The sequence below is a fragment of the Lithobates pipiens genome, unplaced genomic scaffold, assembly GCF_037356315.1.
Source record: "Lithobates pipiens isolate NorthernLeopardFrog02 unplaced genomic scaffold, aLitPip1_a1.2 Scaffold_8, whole genome shotgun sequence".
NCBI lineage: Eukaryota > Metazoa > Chordata > Amphibia > Anura > Ranidae > Lithobates > Lithobates pipiens.
The window spans coordinates 52,124,736-52,145,860 of NW_027507903.1; the positions used below are offsets into that span (position 1 = coordinate 52,124,736).

General features: G+C 41.9%; 1 protein-coding gene across 1 annotated transcript in view; it reads right to left on the minus strand.

Moving 5' to 3' along the window:
- The window catches only part of MAP1A (microtubule associated protein 1A), a 300,227-nt gene that overhangs the window by 167,823 nt on the left and 111,279 nt on the right, over positions 1–21,125 (minus strand). The window contains exon 2 of the mRNA XM_077474271.1: positions 20,713–20,814. Coding sequence (XP_077330397.1) covers positions 20,713–20,814 — 102 coding nt within the window. The remainder of the gene's footprint in view (positions 1–20,712; positions 20,815–21,125) is intronic.

Consider the following 21,125-nt stretch of genomic DNA (forward strand, 5'->3'; position numbering starts at 1 on the left):
GAAGAAAAACCATATCCTCACTGAGTTGAAAGAAAGAGACTATCTTGGGGAGGAAGGAGGGCCTGGGTCTCCTGGGTCTAAGTATCACCTTGTTAGTATGTGGCCTGCTCTCACACCAGCCAAGGTAAGCCCTCCAGGTGCAATGTTAGACCCTAAGAGAGGAAGATTTTCTTGCCTTGTGCAAGGTGGGAATAACAGTGTCAGCAATGCCCTTATCCTTTAGGACCTGGGTTTTAACAGCCATGCCATTAAAACTAGCAACTAAGAAGTAGTGTTGTCCTGTGACAGGAGGTCTGTCCTGTTTGGAAGAGGCAAGGATCATCCACCAGGTGTCTGTGTATATCTGTGTACCAAGTTCTCTTTGGCCAATTTGAAGTGATGAGGATCATCAGAATCCATTCTTCCTCTATGTTCCAGAGCAGTCAAGGCAGAATCTTCACTGGTGGGAATGCACCAGGCCAGAAGATTCCTGGACTTAGTCACAAACCTGACAGTTTCTTATTGAATCTAAGGGCCTTAGAGTCCACATCTGGTGTATCCAGAGCAGCAGGGAGATCTTGGGGGGGGACCACTCCCACTCCCCTGAGTCGTAGCATTGGTAAATGAGTCTTCTCAAATGTAGGCAGCAGAAAGAGATGGAATGTGGTTCTCCATCCAAAAGAGGATCAGGTTTGCTTCTTCATAATTGTCCCCTTGGTGGTTTATGTAAGCCACAGCTGTAACATTGTCCAACTGCACCCTGACTGACATATTATGAGTATCGCCTCTGGTCTAAATTTTTATAAATATTGTATAATGTACCATCATCCAGAATTTGTAATTAAAGGAAAGAGGGCTTAAATGGGAATACCGGGTAGTCGCTCACACCAACCCCATATGTAGTTCCATTCGGCCATATAATAAATTGGACTATACCGGTACTTGGTAATGGAAAAACACTAATAAAATTTAAAATCAATATAATGTTTAATAAAGATATAAAACAAAACAACACTGAAATATCACTTGAAGGAGTACAATAATATGCACATCACAGTTGAGGTATTCCTGACGGGTTCTCCATAGGGAACATTCAACCGTAGAGAGTGCACAATAAATTTCCTCGACTAGTTTCGCGGGAAAAGGCCCGCTTCTTCAGGAGGATATCTATATAAAAGTATCACAGTCATTAAACAATACACACATGTAAAGATATAAGCAATACAGTTATCATAATGTTATTGATTTTACATACACAAATTCCCTATATGTTTAAAAGAGGAGGTCAGCTCACCCTACTTCAAGGAACAGGCTGCAGGTAAGGAGATCCGCAAATTCCCCCCACGGTGAACATGGGGGATTGGTAAACGCCGGCTCTGGATAAATAATATTATAATAATTTGTCAATTAGGAGGGGTATATCTTGAATTAAGGAAGAAAGGGGAAGGGGGGGAGAGAGACAAAGAAGAGGAAAAAAGGACCTCGTGAGGGTAAAACCGTGATATTGAGTGGCTAGAAAAGTGAGGAGGGGGGGGAGGGGGGGGAGGAAAGGGGGAAGGGGAAGGGGAAGGGGAAGGAAGGGAAAAAGGGGAGGGGAAGGGGAGGGGGGGGGGGGAAGGGGGTGGGAGGAGTGAGGTGAAATGCTCCAGGTGACTACATATAATTACCAGAGGTATAAGGTCAAAAGTGATTAAACCATACTATTTGATATAAATGTGTGAAAATTATTAGCAAAGCAAACGTGAATAGTCAAGTGTATCCATGTGGATTGAGCAGTGTAAAAGGAGGAAAAGAAAAGAAACCCTTCACCCCAATAAGGATCCTTAATTCCAGAGAGGGTTACAATAAGAACGAATTGGCTTACCAACAAGCCAATCAAAAGATCGTATAAAGACAGGACATCAAGGTTGAGCTGGTTAAAACAAGCTTGTAAGGATATTGTACCGTTCGCTGAGTATCAAATACCAGGTCCACTGTTAGATAGCTTAATGGCCATCAATACTGCAAAAGGTATATAAAACATTTGAATATAGACAAGGTAAAAGGTCGACGGGCATTATAAAGCCAAAACGTCAGAGAAATTTTTTTTGGATAAATTCATAAGTAAGTAACATCATATAAAGTGGACTCTCAGTTCCAGAATGTTGATAAGGAGTGTCGACTCTGGACTAGACCAGGTTCCTTGGACAGTCAGGAAATGATAGATCATGCTACAGCCCATTGGGCTTATATCCATTATTACCACCTTCCAAGGAGAGGAAATGAATGATTTCCTGGATACTAGGGCTGAGGTGGAAGTCCACCATGCCAAACCTTGCTTGACAGCAGTAGTGGGCAATTGAGAGAAAGAACCAGCTTGTCCCACATTGTGGGAATGTTGAGCTGTAAAGGTCTTGAGTTAAACTGAGCAAAGGGATCCAAATTAAGGATGCCACCACAAGGCCTGATTGACCTGAGAGTCCAACAGTTGAACCTCAGGAAGCAACCTTTTCCTAAAGAAGGAAAACTGTGGCCTGAGCCCGTGTTCAAGATGGTCCCCTAATACTCCAGGTGAGGAGTGGCAGACTTCTTGAAGTTGATCAGCCATGAGAAAGTTTGTGTTTTTAGTTAATGGCTGAGGAATCTTTCAGCAGAAGGTTGTCCAGTTAACCCCTAAGATGTTAGCAGGGTAAGGAGTGGAACAAGTATTTTTGTTAAGACTTATGGTGCAGAGGAGAGTCTAAATGGCAGGGTCACATATTGAAAATGTTGGTCTCCCACACCAAAACATATAAAGTGTTATTGGGCAGGAAAGATTGGAATGTGAAGTGGGAAGGGAAATTCCCCAGATCTGAGAGAAGCGATGATCTTGCAGACTTCATGCAGAATTTTGGGACATGCTGCTTACAGATTTTAGATGCAAAATGAGGAAAGTGCCTCATTTGGTTTAAGGGCTGAGAATAGGTTCAAGTGAAACCCTTTGAACCTTTCCTCTGCAGGAACTGGGATTACCACTCTTTGTGCCTGAACATGACTCAGGGTGAGGCACAAATTTGCTTATCTTTGAGGCAAAACTGGCAGACTAGAAGTTAGGAACCAAGGAGGGTGCAAAGATAGAAAAGTCTATTTTGTAGTCCCTGGAAATTACAGATTGGACCCCGCCCTGTTGATTGTGAGGAGGGCTTCTGGGCAGGGTTAAAGGGGTTTGGGTCCAAGGTATGCAACAAAAGGATGGACCTGCTCCATCTAATGTTGTGGTAGTTTCCTGATTCACTCTATGAAGAACATACGACCTGGAAAGAAAATAGCCTAATAACATTCATTTTTTTTGCCCCCATGCGGTTTCACGGGACAAATAGCCCTGCAAATGCTTTTTATAAATGCACTGCTTAGCATCTGCGTGTCCCTGGAAATAAATGTTGTAATTTTAGATAAACTATAGAGTAAAAAGTCTTTGTGGAAGCAATTCAAATAGTATTAAAGTTAGCTCAGTGGAGAGTGTTTCTTCACAGTTGGGGTAAATGGGGAGGTTGGTTCATATTTGTGTCCACATAAGTATTTAATAAACATATGGAGTTAGCTTGTGTTTTACAACATTTGTATCTGCCATACTGCATGGCTAACTGCTTCTGTACAGTTCCTAACAGTTTGCATTTGTATTTCTCACATACTGCTTTTCAACGGTTTATCTGAAAAATATCTGCAGTTTGCTGAGATCTATGGATAGGAACAGGAGAGTTCTGTTGCCATAGCAACCCACGCATACCCTTGTTACAGCACCACCTGTTCTGCAGCAGTCTGGAGACGGTTGCATGCTCTCTGCAATGTTTAAATGAACATTCCAGCCCTTATCCTGCTGCAGCTCATGATAAAACTGGCTTATGGGACCGGCCATCAATCTGGTAGTTATATGAAAATGATTTCACAATGGATCCATTCTGCTCAGAGAACTGAGTGAACGTTATAAAATATAAAATACATCAGTGTTCTCTACACACCATAAATTAAACAGATGCACCATGGATTGCTGATGAAAGCAACTATTTGTTAGAAATAACACAAGTTTGCATTCAGACTTAAAGTAGTATTAAACCCTTATTTGTTTTTAATTGAACACATTGAGCACAATAAAAGAAACATTTTCCAGTAAACAATTTGTTACAATTCTTAACCCATTACCTGCAGTTTTCACCCTACAATGCTGCTGTCTCTGGATGTCTCAGTGCTACTTCCCTGAACTTCCAGTCATCACAGGACAGTGCTAACAGTGGAAAATGCAGTCTCCAGTCAGTCTTTTAGCTCAGAGAAGAAAGGTGGGAGGAGGAGGAGCAGGGCAGTACCATGCAGGGGCGGACTGACCACTCGGGCACTGTCAGAGGGCCCCGGGCTACTAGGTGGCCCCATCAGGGTTGCCAGCCTCAGTAAAACCAGGGACAGTATGTAAAAATCTGTGTTTTTTTTACATCTGTGTCTAAAATGTCTCTTACCGACATCCTTTTGGTCTAAAAATCTAGAAATTATAGCTGCCCCACCTCTCCAGTACCTTCTCAGCCAATAGAAACATGTCTGTATATACTGTGTGTGTGTATACTGTGTGTGTGTGTGTTTGTGTATACTGTGTGGCCCCATAATCTCTGATTGCCTGGGGGCCCCATAATCTCCTATTGCCTGGGGGCCCCATGAGTTGTCAGTCCGCCCCTAGTACCATGTCATTCTAGACTACAAGGCTGTGTGTTTCTATTGATGCACACAGTGTATGGAGGGACAACTCTAGTCCCTGCATGCAAGGGTGACTTCATAGGATTCTGAAATCCATGGCACCAGCTGGATTCTGACTTCCAATGATATCATTGTGTTCCACAACTGGAACACAAGCAAGAGATTAAAAGGTAAAGAATCTGCATACTTAGTAAGTGATCAAATCAGCTGCCGAAAGTACTTAAAAAAAACTGAGGGTTTAAAATCACCTTAACCACTAGCTGACCAGCTCACACAGATATACTGCAGCAGGTCGGCTCTCCTGCACAAACCGATATACCTATAAGTCGGTCTGTGCAGGGAGGATAGTGGGCGCATGCCCGTGGGTCCCATGGACTCGATGTCGGCCGGCAACCCGTGATCACGGTGGGGAGAGGCAGAATGGTGGAACTATGTATGTTTCTCCATTCTGCCTAATGACATGACAGATCTACTGTTCCCAGTGATCGGGAACAGTGATCTCTGTCAAGTCCCTGGTAGCCCACCCCCCCCCCCTACAGTTAGAACACACCCAGGGAACACAATTAACCCCTTGACCGTCCCCTAGTGTTAACCACTTCCCTGCCAGTGTCATTTTTACATTAATCAGTGCGTTTTTATAGCACTAATCAATGTAATTATGTCACTGGTCCGATTTGTCTGCCGCAATGTCGCAAGCCCCGCTAAAAATCGCAGTTCACCGCCAGTACCAGTAAAAACAATAAAAAAAAAGTCTCTGAATCTATACCATAGTTTGTAGAAGCAATAACGTTTGCGCAAACCAATCAATATACGCCTATTGCAATTTTTTTTACCAAAAATATGTAGAAGAATACATATCGGCCTAAACTGATGAATACATTTTTTTTTTATATTTTTATTTGGATATGTATTATAGAAGTAAAAAAAAATATTGGTCTTTTTTTATAGCACAAAAAATTAAATCCGCAGAGGTAATCAAATACCACGAAAAAAAAAGCTCTATTTGTGGATAAAAAAAGGACGTACATTTTGTTTGGGTACAGCATTACACGACCACGCAAATGTCATTTAACCAATTTAATCAATCAATCAATATATGCTTATTGCGATTTTTGTTTTTACCAAAAATATGTAGAAGAATACATATCAGCCTAAATTGAGGAAAAAAAATGTTTTTTTTATACATTTTTGGGGGATATTTATTATAGCAAAAAGTAAAAAAATAATGTGTTTTTTTAAATAATTGACACTCGTTTTTTGTTTATAGTGCAAAAAATAAAATCCGCAGAGGCACTCAAATACCACCCAAAGAAAGCTCTATTTGTGGGAAAAAACTGCCGGCACACGACCGTGCAATTGTCAGTTAAAGCGACGCAGTGCCGAATGGCAAAATGTGCTCTGGTCAGGAACAGAGGTAAATTCTTCTGGGGCTGAAGTGGTTTATAAAGAAACATTTGTGACAAATGGAGTATTAAATGTTTATTTTAGAATAAATGAATGATCTTATAAAAGCACTGGCAATAGTCAGGATCTCTAATTCCAAGCGGGTGAATAGTGAGTCTTGCAGAATCAATTATGGCCGGAAACCATAGAGAACAGAAATGTATAGGTACATGGAACCCAGCCTAGGACAGAGAGGACAGGATGTCCCATGCGCTTCATTTGTGTATTATTTGTAACTGAAGTGAAACTCCGGCTTCTCTTAGCTCTCTCTCAGTAGGGGGTATGAGAATACTGGGAACCCTATCTATAAACAGAACTATTGCCATGGAAAGGATATTGTATTTTGTGTCAGTTTGGGGAGATTACAGCTAGCAGCAGTTTAACCACTTCAGCCCTGAAAGGTTTTACCCCTTTACTGACCAGGCCATTTTTGCGATACGGCACTGTGCCGCTTTAACTGACAATTGTGCGGTTGTGCGACATTGTACCCAAACAAAATTGACATCCTTTTTCCCCACAGATAAAGCTTTCATTTGGTGGTATTTGATCACCTCTGCGTTTTTTATTTTTTGCGTTATAACCAACAAAAGAGCAACAATTTAGAAAAAAAACTATTTTTTTTTACTTTCTGCTATAAAACACATCCAATACATTTTTAAAAAAAATCAAATTTCTTCATCAATTTAGGCCAATATGTATTCTGCTACATATTTTTGGTAAAAAAAAAAAATCCCAAATAAGCGAATATTGATTAGTTTGCGCAAAAGTTATTGCATCTACAAACTATGGGATAGATTTATGGATTTTTTTATTGCTTTAAAGCGGTTCTGCACCTAAAATAAAAATATTAAAAGCCAGCAGCTACTAATATTGCAGCTGCTGACTTTTAATAAAATCACACTTACCTGTCCCAGGGTCCCGCGATGTCGGCGGCAGATGACGAGCGATCGCTCGTCTCGCTGCTGCCCCCGCCGCCATCCTCTGTCAGGGAATCGGGAAGTGAAGCATTACAGCTTCACTGCCCGGTTCCCTACTGCGCATGCGCGAGTCGCGCTGCGCGTCTCTTATGGTCCCCCGCTGTGTCTCTGGGAACTGTGTGTTTCCCAGAACACAACGGGGGGGGGGGGGGGGGCGGGGCGTCTGCAGGAGTCTGCGGCGGTCTGGCCGGAAGTGGGTGCAGTTACCTGGATTATCCAGGTAACTGCACCCCCCTCCCCCCTGAAAGGTGCCGATTGTGGCACCGGAGGGGGGGAGGGATCAGATTAGCGGAACTTCCCCTTTAGGGTGAAGAACCGCTTTAAATTTTTTTTACTAGTAATGGCGGTGATCAGTGATTTTTAGCGGGACTGCGACATTGCGGCAGACAAATCTGACGCTAAGTGGCACTTTTTGGGGACCAGTGACACTAATAGTGATCAGTGCTAAAATAAGAAAATTGCACTGTCACTGTACTAATGACACTGGCAGGGAAAGGGTTAACATTAGGGGTGATCAAAGGGTTAAATGTGTTCCCTGGGAGTGATTACTAACTGTCTGGGGATTGCTCTGATTGGGGGAAGACAGAGATCCGTGTTCCTGCTTAGCAGAAACACAAGATTGCCATCTTCTCCCGTGTCAGAATGGCATTCTGCCTTGTTTACATAGGCAGACCGCCGTTCTGCCTCTCTCGGGAATGATCGCGGGTGGCCGGCGGACATTGGGTCAAACGGAACCAACTGATTGGCTCCCCCTCTGTCCAATTAGAGCGTGATCTGATCTCTGGCATTGCGCGCGCACCCCCAAGAGGATACTGCACGAAATGACGTATAGGTATGTGAATTCCCACAATAGAGCCACTTTGCCACAGTACATGTACGTTACGCGGTTGGCAAGTGGTTAAAATGTAAAAGTTACTTTTAACCACTTGCCGCCCGCCCTATAGCAGAAACACGGCGGCAAAGTGGTTTCAAAATCCTGACCAGATGTCATATAACGTGATCAGGATTTTGAGCGCCCATCGCGGCGATCGTTGTTGCGGGTGTCAGTCTGACACCCTGCAACTACAATCTCGGTAAAGAGTCTCCGACGGAGACTCTTTACCACGTAATCAGCCGTATCCAATCACGGCTGATCACAGTGTGAATAGGAAGAGCCGGTGATCGGCTTTTCCTCACTCGCATCTGTCAGACGTGAGTAGAGGAGAGCCGATCGGCTGCTCCTCTGACAGGGGGGGTCTGTGCTGATCGATTATCAGCGCAGCCCCCCCGAGGATGCCCACACTGGACCGCCAGGGACACCCCCAGGGATGCCCAGGACAAGGTATGCCACCCTAGACCACCAGGGATTCCAGTCAGTGCCACAATGGATGCCAATTAGTGCCCATAATGGATGCAAATCAGTGCCCACAATGGGCATCACTGATTGGCATGCATTATTGTTTGGCACTGATTGGCATCCATTAGTACGGTATAATGTAATACAATGCCGCCTATCAGTTCCTATCTGTGCCACCTATCAGTTCCCATCTGTGCCGCCTATCAGTGCCCATCCGTGCCGCCTATTAGTGCCCATCCATGCCCATCTGTGCCGCCTATACATGCCCATCAGTGCCGCCTATCCATGCCCACCTGTACCGCCTATCCATACCCATCCATGCCGCCCATCCATGCCAATCCGTGCCAGCTATCAGTGCCAATTTGTGCCACCTATCAGTGCCCATCCGTGTCGCCCATCAGTGCCACCCATCAGTGCCGCCTATCAGTGCCACATATCAGTGTCCATCAATGCCACCTCATCAGTGCCACTTCATTGGTGCCACCTCATCGGTGCCCATCAGTGCCGCCTTATCATTGCCCATCAGTGTAACCCCATCTGTGCCCATCAGTGAAGGAGAAAACTTACTTATTTACAAAGTTTTGAAACTGAAACAAAAACATTTTCGGTATTCTTTTATTTGTTTAGCAAAAAAGAAAAACCGTAGAGGTGATCAAATACCACCAAAAGAAAGCTCTATTTGTGGAAAAAAAATGATAAAAATTTCATTTGGGTACAGTGTAGCATGACCGCGCAATTGTCATTCAAAGTGCAACAGCGCTGAAAGCTCAAAATTGGTCTGGGCAGGAAGGCGTTTAAGTGCCTGGTTTTGAAGTGGTTAAATCCATTTCTTACTAAAATGACGTTCTATAATTTATTACACATATGAACAAGGTGGGCACTGTATCAGCTACATTCAGTACATTTGTAGTGGGATTGGTAATTTGTGCGACATCTCTAAAATTATCCTGTTAACAAATATATACAGTATCTCACAAAAGTGAGTACACCATTTTTGTAAATATTTTATTATATCTTTTCATGTGGCAACACTGACGAAATGATACTTTGCTACAATGTGCTGAGTGAAAATGTCCAAATTGGGCCCAAAGTGTCAATATTTTGTGTGGCTACCATTATTTTTCCAGCACTGCCTTAACCCTCTTGGGCATGGAGTTCACCAGAGCTTCAGAGGTTGCCACTGGAGTCCTCTTCCACTCCTCCATGACAACACCACGGAGCTGGTGGATCTTAGAGACCTTGCGCTTCTCCGCTTTCCATTTGAGGATGCCCCACAGATGCTCAATAGGGTTTAGGTCTGGAGACATGCTTGGCCAGTCCATCATCTTTACCCTCAGCTTCTTTAGCAAGGCAGTGGTCATCATGTTGGAATACTGCCCTGCGGCCCAGTCTCCGAAGTGAGGGGATCATGCTCTGCTTCAGTATGTCACAGTACATGTTGGCATTCATGGTTCCCTCAATGAACTGTAGCACCCCAGTGCCGGCAGCACTCATGCAGCCCCAGACCATGACACTCCTACCACCATACTTGACTGTAGACAAGACACACTTGTCTATGTACTCCTCACCTGGTTTCCGCCACACACTTGACACCATCTGAACCAAATAAGTTTATCTTGGTCTCATCAGACCACAGGACATGGTTCCACAATCCATGTCCTTAGTCTGCTTGTCTTCAGTAAACTGTTTGCAGGCTTTCTTATGTATCATCTTTAGAAGAGGCTTCCCTCTGGGACGACAGCCATGCAGACCAATTTGATGCAGTGTGCGGCGTATGGTCTGAGCATTGACAGGCTTTCCCCCACCCCTTCAACCTCTGCAGCAATTCTGGCAACACTCATACGTCTATTTCCCAAAAACAAACTCTGGATATGACATTGAGCACGTGCACTCAACTTCTTGTGCCAATACCCTGCCAATACTCTGCAGTACCCTGCCAATACTCTGCAATACCCTGCCAATACTCTGCAATACCCCGCCAATACTCTGCAATACCCCGCCAATACTCTGCAATACCCCGCCAATACTCTGCAATACCCCGCCAATACTCTGCAATACCCCGCCAATACTCTGCAATACCCCGCCAATACTCTGCCATACCCCGCCAATACTCTGCCATACTCTGAAATACTTTGCAATACCCTGCCAATACTCTGAAATACCCTGCCAATACTCTGCCATACCCAGCCATACCCTGCATTACTTGGTGATACCCAGCCATACCCATCCATGCTCAGCCAATATTACATTGGGGGAGATGACGTGGATATTACAGTGGGGGAGATGCATATTACAGTGGGGAGATTGTGGATATTACAGTGGGGACTATATGGTGGTGGAATTTTCACAGGTTTTTGCAAATTCAATTATTATTTGCTGATCAGAAAAATGATCCGATCCGTGACTCTGATCCGAGGAACGATCCGATCCGTGAGTTTTTTGATCCGTTGCGCCCCTAATGTTATACCATTAGAGAATCCTCCAGAAACCTGCGATTGAAGCCCCAAGGTTTCAACTGCCTAAAGGCAGTTCATCTGCTACACCCTGCACTCCTCCACAGTAAGGATACAGGAAGAAGGCGGAAAACAGACATCTTGTTACACCCACCGGAGTCTTTCATTGCAAACTTATTTTTAACAGTAAACTCAGCTTATATAGTGAAATACAGTATTTCAAAATCCGTCTGACTCTTTAGATGTTGAATTTGTGGAAAAAAAATCAACATCAAAACAGTCTGATGGATTTCAAAATACTGAATTTCACTATATAAACTGAATTTACTGTTAAAAATTAGTGTGAAATGTAAGACTCTGGTGGGTGTAACAAGATGTCCGCGTGCCGCCTTCTCTCTGTATCCTTACTGCGGACGAGTGCGGGGTGTACCAAGATGGCCACAACGGAAGGTCACTTCCGTTATAAAATCGAACAAAACACCGACACTGGCTGCAGATACTGATTAAGAAAAGTATCCATGTCCTTTTAACACAAATGATCAACTTCTGTTGAGTTGAAATGGCCACACACCAAGTAAAATGTGTCCAGTCCCTGCTTTACCAGTCAAATGTCACTCAGTGTATGGCTTTAGATGTGATGGCTGCATTTAGTTTCTTTTTTCACACTTTTTGAAAAAACAAATAATTCTGCCATTTAATAGAATGCCCTCTCCTAGGGAAACTGTCAGGGCTGGGCTCAGCCCTTACCTCTCTGAGCTGGCCGCTCAGCTGTCGGCTAATTGCCAACTCCTATCTCTCCACAGTTACCCAGCTGACGATGATGATGATGATCCTGCTCGTCAGTCCTGTCTATTTAAGCAGTCCAGTGCAGAGTAGCTCTGCCTTCGCCTTGGTCAACATCACAGAAACTATCTCCTGCAATCCTGGTCAAGACTTGCTTTGCTGACATCCCTTCTGGCTCCAGATCCTGCTTGCTGTTCCACTACATTGATCCCTGACTTCTGGCTTGGCTGACTATCCGTTCCGGTTACTGAACTTTGGCTATGTTTTGACTAGGTTTGTTCTTTTTACTTTTAATATTTAAAAAAGTGTGGTTTAACTATAATTCTGTCTCGGCCTGATTTCATGGTTTCTGACAAACAACTGTACTAAGCAGCATTGTCAAACACTGTGTTGGGACTACACATCACCTCCCTCTCTTCTCCACAACAGTGGAGGTGTTTTGTAGTCCACAATGATAACAGGGAACAATGCTAACTGATAACAGTACAGAGGCAGAAAGCGCAGGCAGTTATCAACTCACAAGATTTCAGGTTGAATGAATGGCTGTTTTTTTTTTTTTTTTTTTTTAACAGGTATAATAAAACACTTTCAATGTCACATTTAACAGATCAAAAAGGAGCAAATAAGTGAAACACTTTAATAAACAGCTAAAGACTCCAGAAAGATCCATGATTTGCAGCTAGGAAAACATTTTTTTTTCAAAATAAAAGTTCTCGAGGTACCAAATACATGAGCACTGTAGTATTCTGTAAATATCTTACATTGTAATTCATTTGTCACTGCTAGGTGGCAGCAAAGCACCTTTACTACACATTGAAAATACTTTGATGCTATGATCACAAGGAAGTATAGAACATCACACGTCAGGTTCAATAGTAAAATCAACATGACTACAAAAAGTAAGCTTATTCAACAAGGTTCCTAGAGTACAACAGCTCACAGCAACATATCAGATGTCCTTTTTATAATAAGATCAGTTAAAAAAATAAAAATAAATAACGGGTTGTTGTAGGTTATTGCCATTTGCACATTATTTTTTTTACTCTTTGCACTGAATCACTGAATCATCCTGGATAGTACATAAAAGCCTTTTTAAACCAGGGTGCTTTGAGGTTTCTCCAGGGGTGCCTTGGCAAAATGCCTAAAAATTGCCCAAAAATGCATACAAGCCAGTAGGTGGATCAAGCCTGCTTTTAGTTACTTAAAGCCACAGGCTTTTATTGTGCACCACTTCAACTTTCCAGCCACCGGCGTCCTAACAACCAGTGATGTCATCAATTTTATTAACTTTTTTAAAAGCCAGTGATGTGGGAAACACACCCAAAAACTCCCCCCAGAGCCACTAAGACCCCTTTCAAATTGAGCAGCCCCGGGCGTCATCGGTAAAGTGGCGCTATTTTTTGCACCGCTTTACTGTCGTTTTAGCGGCGCTATTAGGCTTTTTTCAGGAGCTATACAGGATCTATTTTTAGCGCTGTAGCGCCTGAAAAACACCTCAGTGTGAAAGGGGTCTTAAAGAGTGACACGAAATGTGAAATATGGTCCTCCCTAGGAAAGACCTTACCCCGATCCCCTGGGGCGTTATGCTCCAGACGGGGACTGAGGTACACACTATGGCCCGTCTGGCCGAAACCAGACAGACCCCATTCTCTGGAGGGTCTGCCGAAACAGACCCATCCAAGTACTTGGTGGGGCTCCCCCAAAGGGATACCCCATAGAGAGGGCGACCCAAGCCAGAAGGCCATGTCCGCCTCCTCCCAAAACTTTCAGGGTAGGCCCGAGGACCCACACCCTACCAGTCACACAGTGACAAACATGTACACAATCAACAAAAAAAAATACAAAAAAGTGACAAACACGGGGTAAATAAATGAGTGATGGAGAGAAACTAAAGCAGAGGAGAAACACTGGAATACTAGTCGGTACCACTGTGCAAAAGTGTATTTGTTTTTGCAAGAATAAATCACCATCTAATGTTGGGTATCCTACATGTGGATGTTGCTGCATTTCGTAAAAACGATTAGAATAGTTTTTCACATTTTAGAATGGGGTTTGTACTCCCCTGTCAGAACGGGGATCTGTTTGTGTACATTGACAGATCCCCACTCTGGCTATCTGTAGAGTGATTGCGGGTGGCCGGCAGACATTGGGGCCGCTGGCCATATGCATTTGCTCCCCCGCCGTGCAGCACGCACCTACTATAGCTGTTAAATGGACAGACGTACAGCTATGGCGATTTGCGGGAACAGGCCGACCTGCCGCAGTATAATGACAGCGGCTGGTCTGAAAGCAGTTAAAGAGGGACATCGTTCCCTGTGAAGCTGATCCTGCTCCTCCTTGCTGGTGTTGCCATCTTTGAAAATCTGGTTCGTGCACAGAAGTACCAAAGGGCTTTGTTTGACCTTTGGGAACTGGCACAGACCTGCGGCACATCCACGCATGTGTCAAGTTTTAATGCGCATGCGCTGATAATTACAGATTCAGGACCTTCAGAACTGCAGCATCTTCACGCATGCACAGGGAAAACTCAGTGCACAGATTTGCCAAAGGCATGTCAGAGTCCTGTGCATGTGCGGAATCTGGCTGCTAGGTGGCACCAAGACCACAATGTCATTTTAACCTTGGTGAGAAAAGAGGAAGTGCTGCAATGCAGCAAAAAATTTCAAGAACACTTTAAAACAATGATCTAATTGTGGTAGAGGGAGGGGCTGGTGCCAGGTGAAAACAACATGTTTTTTGGGGGTGAAGTTCCACCCTAACCCCTTCAATACCTGCCATTTTTACCCCCTTCCAGTCCAGGCCAATTTTCAGCTTTCAGCGCTGTCGCACTTTGAATGATAATTGCGCGGTCATGCAACACTGTACCCAAATTAAATTGTTATCATTTTTTTTCACACAAATAGAACTTTCTTTTGGCAGTATTTAATCACCACTGGGGATTTTATTTTTTGCTAAATAAATGAAAAAAGACCGAAAATTTTGAATAAAAACATGTTTCTCTTTTGTTTCTGTTATAAAATTTTGAAATTAAATAATTTTTCTTCATAAATTTGGGCCAAAGTGTATTCTGCTACATTTCTTTGATGAAAATAACCCAAATCATTGTATATTTAGTCTGTAGGAAAGTTAGAGTCCACAAACTGGTATATTTCAGAAAATCAATCAATCTTGATGTACTGACAGCCTATCTAATTTCTTGAGACCCAAAAATGAAAGACAGTACAGATATCCCCCAAATGACCCCTTTTTGGAAAGTAGACAATACAAATTATTTAGTAAGAGGCATGACAAGTTTTTTGAAGTCGTCATTTTTTTGTCATGAATTTTTGGAAAATTAAGAAATATATATATATTTTTTTTACATACTGTCACCAATGCAGTACAGTGTCATCATATAACTTGTGTAGCTGTGATCAGGGATACTGACTGGTGGCATTACGGAAAAAAAAATTATTTAATCCAATATCTAATATACATCAATTAACAAATTAATGAATGGATTAGATCTTTACAGAATAAATATATATTCAATAAACCAACATACAGATAAATGCTACAAGATAGTCCCTATCCCCAGACATTCACTGTTATATGATGTCTTTACGACGAAACGCGTCAGTGTGGTAACGTACGATAGAGAAACCTATAGCCGCAGAAGAGAGATCAGGGGAGGCCGATGCGTGTAACAACACAGATCCCAGCGATGGGTGAGCAACATTGTGAGCCTTAGAGAACCTGATGACCCTTCTGTGACTCTGATTTTTGCCTATTGAGGAATTTGTGTTTGTGAGTGGATAATTTGCTGTTTTTATATGAATAAAGTTAAATGGTGTTTTATTGAATTACATTATATGTGGCCCTTTTTTTCTACATAACCAATATCTGGGAGAATTGGAGTTAGTGAGATGAAAAGTTTTTGTGGAAGAAGGAGCAATGAAAACCAAAACCAATATGGATATGGATTATGAATTATGTTCTTGTGAAATTTTGACTATATCAGTGTATTCTGGTAAGAATATCACCAAAAGGGGGTCCTCACTCATCACAAACCTCCTTTGAGTGGAGTGCACGTGTGAAGGTGGTGTAGAAAGACTGGTGGTGGTGAAGGACTTTCCAGCACAAAGAACTTATTCTGGGGCATCTTTTATGAGAGATGGACTGATTTATATGGATGCACAGATATATGGATTGATTGTGATTGATTTATTTATTGATCTTTTTATTGATCCATTTATTGTATTTATTGATTGATTATATTTCATGGATTAATGGCAATAGATATCCACTAATAATATTAATGATCGAAATAATCGATCGATTAGAATAGCGCTGCTTGATCAATATAACAGTGAATGTCTAGGGATAGGGACTATCTTGTAGCATTTATCTGTATGTTGGTCAGTTTTCATGTTTTATTGAATTTATTCATCTTTGGGAAGAATAAATACAAGCAGCTGCTTGATTAGAGATCCCACAGCTTCCAATAGATACACACATTTGTGTGTGTAAGCGCTTGTGTTTATACGCAGTGGTTGTTATAGGGCGTGAGAGTATAAACAGAAGTGGAATATATATATATATATATATATATATATATATATATATATATATATATATATATATATATATATATATATATACATATATACATATATACATACATACATACATACATACATACATAATATATATATATTTATGGAAAAAGTGAAATTATATTGACTTTTATACTTGTGAAAGTATACATATTGTTATAAGCTTCACAAGCATTTCTATAGAGTGCCAACATGTGTTAGTAATTAAGTTTATTAAGTTTAAGTTGGGTTCTTACTATCCTCCCATGGCAAATGAGATGAAAGGTTTCACATTTCTTAAGATGCATAATTTTGTGTATATATGAGAATATAAGTTCTTTATATCACAATATTTATTGAATAGGATATTATTAAGACCATTGGGTTTTCAATGAATATAATATACATACTGATTTATGTAGTATTTGATGTAGATGTTATATTGTATATGTTTAATGCTTTCACACATTGTTCTTGCCCATTCCTCAGGAATGTCAATGCATAGAGACTGAACAACCCCCATCCTTGCGTGAGAGGTTGGAGGGAAGCTATGTCTCATTAGAAGAGTATGTAGGACAATAATGCTCAGAGGAACTTTAAACAAGCCCTTTTAAAGATAAAGTGGGGGTCAGATTTTAGTAGTAAAGGCTATAAACAGAAACACAGTTGGGCAGACTGATTCAGGTAGACATTGAAGGAAGCTGCCACAGCTTCACGCACACACAAATACACACATCTAATTCAATCTTCATCTTAAGATAATAATTGCATTATTGGTGTTATTTTTACATTTTACATTTTGATATTATTCTTGTAATATTTTGCTATTTTATTGTTAAATCAATTTTTGAGTTTTTACACAAGAACTGAACAGATTTTCTTGGAACTTTCCTTATCAATATAATTTAAAGAATATTGATATTAACCACTTAAGGTCCGCCGCATGGCAATGTACGTCATCAGAATGGCATGTACAGGCACAAGCACGTACATGTACGTGCTTGCCTTCCAACAGGTGGGGGGTCCGATTGGACCCCCTCCCGCTGGATGCGGTGGTCCGTTTCGCTTCAGGAGCCATCCGGGATGAGGGGATGGCCGTTGGTTTCTGGCCATCCCCTCTCGATCGCTCCTGGCGAATGAGAAGCTTCCTCCCGCTGTGTATAGTAAACATAGGCAGGGAGGAAGTGATGTCATTCTCCTCGGGGCGGTCTTTTTGACCGGACTACAAGGAGAACACTGAAAGTAAGTGCACCAAAAACTACACTAACATGTAGGCACACATAGGCACACAAATTCCCCCCCCCCCCCAATCTCCCCCCTTCCCCTCCCAGTCACAGTGTCACTGATTGCAGTGATCATTTATTTACTGATCACTGCATTCAGTGTCAGTTGTGACAGTAAAAAGTGTCAGGGCAGTTAGTGTTAGGTCCAGGGTAGCCCCCTACCCCCCCAATAAAGGTTTAACCCCCTGATTGCCCCTAGTTAACCCTTTCACCCCCTTCTGCCAGTATCACTAAGCGATCGTTTTTCTGATCGCTGCATTAGTGTCACTGGTGCCGTTAGGTAGCTAGTTATTTTTTTAGGTTCACCGCCAGGTTTTTATAGCACTAGGTACCCCCATATACTACCCAATAATGGTTTTAACCCCCTGATTGCCCCTAGTTAACCCTTTCACCAGCGATCACCGTATAAGTGTCACTGGTGACGCTGGTTAGCCAGTTAGTTATTTAGGTTCCCCGTCAGGTTTTTATATAGCGCCAGAGACCCCCATATACTACCTAATAAAAATTTGAACCCCCTGATTGCCCCTAGTTAACCCTTTCACCAGTGATCACCGTATAAGTGTTACGGGTGACTCTGATTAGTTAGTTTGCTTTTTATAGCATCAGGGCATCCGCCATTTATTACCCAATAAAGGTTTAACCCCCTGATCACCCGGCGGGTGATATCAATTAGGTTTTAGGGTCAGGGTCTGCGTCGCCCCAGGCAGCCCTAGGTTAGTGCCAGTACCGCTAACACCCACGCGCAAAGAATAAACCTCCCGTAGTGGTATAGAATCTATACAGATCAATATCTGATCTGATCAGATCTATACTAGCGTCCCCAGCAGTTTAGGGTTCCAAAAAAACACATTGTTAGCAGGATCAGCCCAGATACCTGCTGGCACCTGCGTTTTTCCCCTCCGCCCAGCCCACCCAAGTGCAGTATCGATCGATCACTGTCACTTACAAAACACTAAACACATAACTGCAGTGTGCGCAGAGTCAGGCCTGATCCCTGCGATCGCTAACAGTTTTTTTTGGGAGCGTTTTATATTTAAATCCGGAAGGCAGTGCTTGGTTTTCGGGGTCCTGTACGTGACTAGGCTCCCAAAAAGTCCCCCACATGTCGTATCCCCATACTCGGGAGAAGCAGCAGAATTTATTTTGGGGTGTAATTTCACTTATGCCCATAGCATGTGTGAGCAATATACAACTTTGTGCAAAAAATAAAATAAAAAATTGTAATATTCCTGCAACTTGTGGCAAAATATAAAATATTTCATGGACTCAACATGCCTCTCAGTAAATAGCTTGGGGTGTCTACTTTCCAAAATGGGGTCATTTGGGGGGGGGGGGGGGGTTGTGCAATTTTGGCACTTTATGGCCTTTGAAACTGTGATAGGTAGTGAGGAGTGAAATCAAAAATTTGCACCCTTAGAAATCCTGAAGGCAGTGATTGGTTTTCGGGGTGCCGTACGCGGCTAGACTCCCAAAAAGTCCCACATATGTGGTATCCCCGTACTCGGGAGAAGCAGCAGAATATATTTTGGGGTGCAATTCCACATATAACTATGGCATGTGTGAGCAATATATCATTTAGTGACAACTTTTTGTAAACTTTTTTTTTTTTTTTGTCTCATTATTCAATCACTTGGGACAAAAAAAAAAATATTCAATGGGCTCAACATGCCCCTCAGCAATTTCCTTGGGGTGTCTACTTTCCAAAATGGGGTCATTTGTGGGGGGGATTTGTACTGCCCTGCCATTTTAGCACCTCAATAAATGAGATAGGCAGTCATAAATTAAAAGCTGTGTAAATTCCAGAAAATGTACTCTAGTTTGTAGACGCTATAACTTTTGCGCAAACCAATAAATATACCCTTATTGACTTTTTTTTACTAAAGACATGTGGCTGAATAAATTTTGCCCTAAATGTATGACTAGAATTGAGTTTATTCGATTTTTCTTATAACAAAAAGTAGAAAATATCTTTTTTTCTCAAAATTTTCGGTCTTTTTCCATTTATATCGCAAAAAATAATAATCGCAGAGGCAATCAAATACCATCAAAAGAAAGCTCTATTTGTGGGAAGAAAAGGACGCAAATTTAATTTTGGTACAACATTGCATGACCGTGCAATTACCAGTTAAAGCAGTGCAGTGCGAAATTGTAAAAAGACCTCTGGTCCTTAGGCTGACAATTGGTCCGGGGCTGAAGTGGTTAATACAACAATAAAGGTATTTTAACAGCACAGAGCTGTCATTCAAAGTGTGGTAGTGCTGAAAGCTGAAAATTGGCCTGGGCAGCAAGGGGGTAAAAATGCCGGTGTTGAAGTGCTTAGAGTGTTTCATGGTTGTTATTCTTTAATCCTTATTTATGGGTAGAATATGTTATCCACTCTAATTATTACAATACAATAATAATACAATACAATAAATGAGGATTTGAAGATGAACAGTGTTCATCCCTAATTATAACACGGAAATTATTTTTTAATTTTTTTGGACACATGAGGATTTGAAGATGAACAGGGTTCAGCCTTAAGCATAACACGTAATTATTTTTTTTGCACATTTGCAGATGAACAGACAGTGTACAACACAGAGAATTTTTTTTTTTCTTCCTTTTTTTTCTCTCCTGTTGCTGTCATTCTCCTTTCATATCCTCTTTTGCTGAGGAGGGGCAGGAGTTAATGCTAGGGGGGGGGGGGGGGGGTTTCTGTTTTTTTTTTTTTCCTTTTCGTGGTTTTATTTAATTTGTTATTTGTATATAAATATAAGTAGAAAAAACAAGGTATTTATAAACATTCAAATGTGTACAATGTGTAAGTAAAGAAGGAATATATGTTGATATATGTTAAAGTGGAAGTAAACCCTTCTATCGTTTTCAGTCAAGGAAGCTGCCATCTTGGCCTCTAATGATTCTTCAACTGCCATAATGCTGCACATGTGATCAGTTATGACACCAGCCATTGGATGGTTTGAAAGTTTGGTTGAGAGCACAATCAATGTGAAAGTTAGCATTTCCGGCACGCCGGGAATGTAAGTGTTTTTTGAAACTGGGTTTACTCCCGCTTTAATTTTCTCCCAATTGGAAATGTTTATTATGGTACTTTGATTCAATAAAGATATTTAAAAAAATAAATAAATACAATACAACATGGCATAATGGTGTCATTAGGAAAAGATAATAGGGATATATTCAAACCTTTGACATCTGGAGAAAAGTGAGCAAGATGCCGGGTCACAAAGAGTTTGAGCTGTGCGTCCAGGTCACAGGAGCCAAGGCTGATATTCCATGAGCGGATTCCTGGAAAGAGAATATCAGTGTGTTACTGAGTGCAGTATAGATTTTTATGTAACTCTATGTACATTGATTGGACCCTGGGCAAAACTTTTCTTGGGCCCCCCATTGCAGTTTTTCTCTCCACCTGCTCTGAGACATGCAATAAATAGCAGCTAGACTCAAAATCAGTTTACTGAATCAGATCAGGCAGCTATTGCAATTGGTTGCCAGAGGTTACAGTGTATTATTACCACTCACTGACTGGTTGCTAGAGGTCACAGCACACAATATAGCTCAATGGTTAGCTGCTAGAGGTTACAGCACAGGATTTCTGC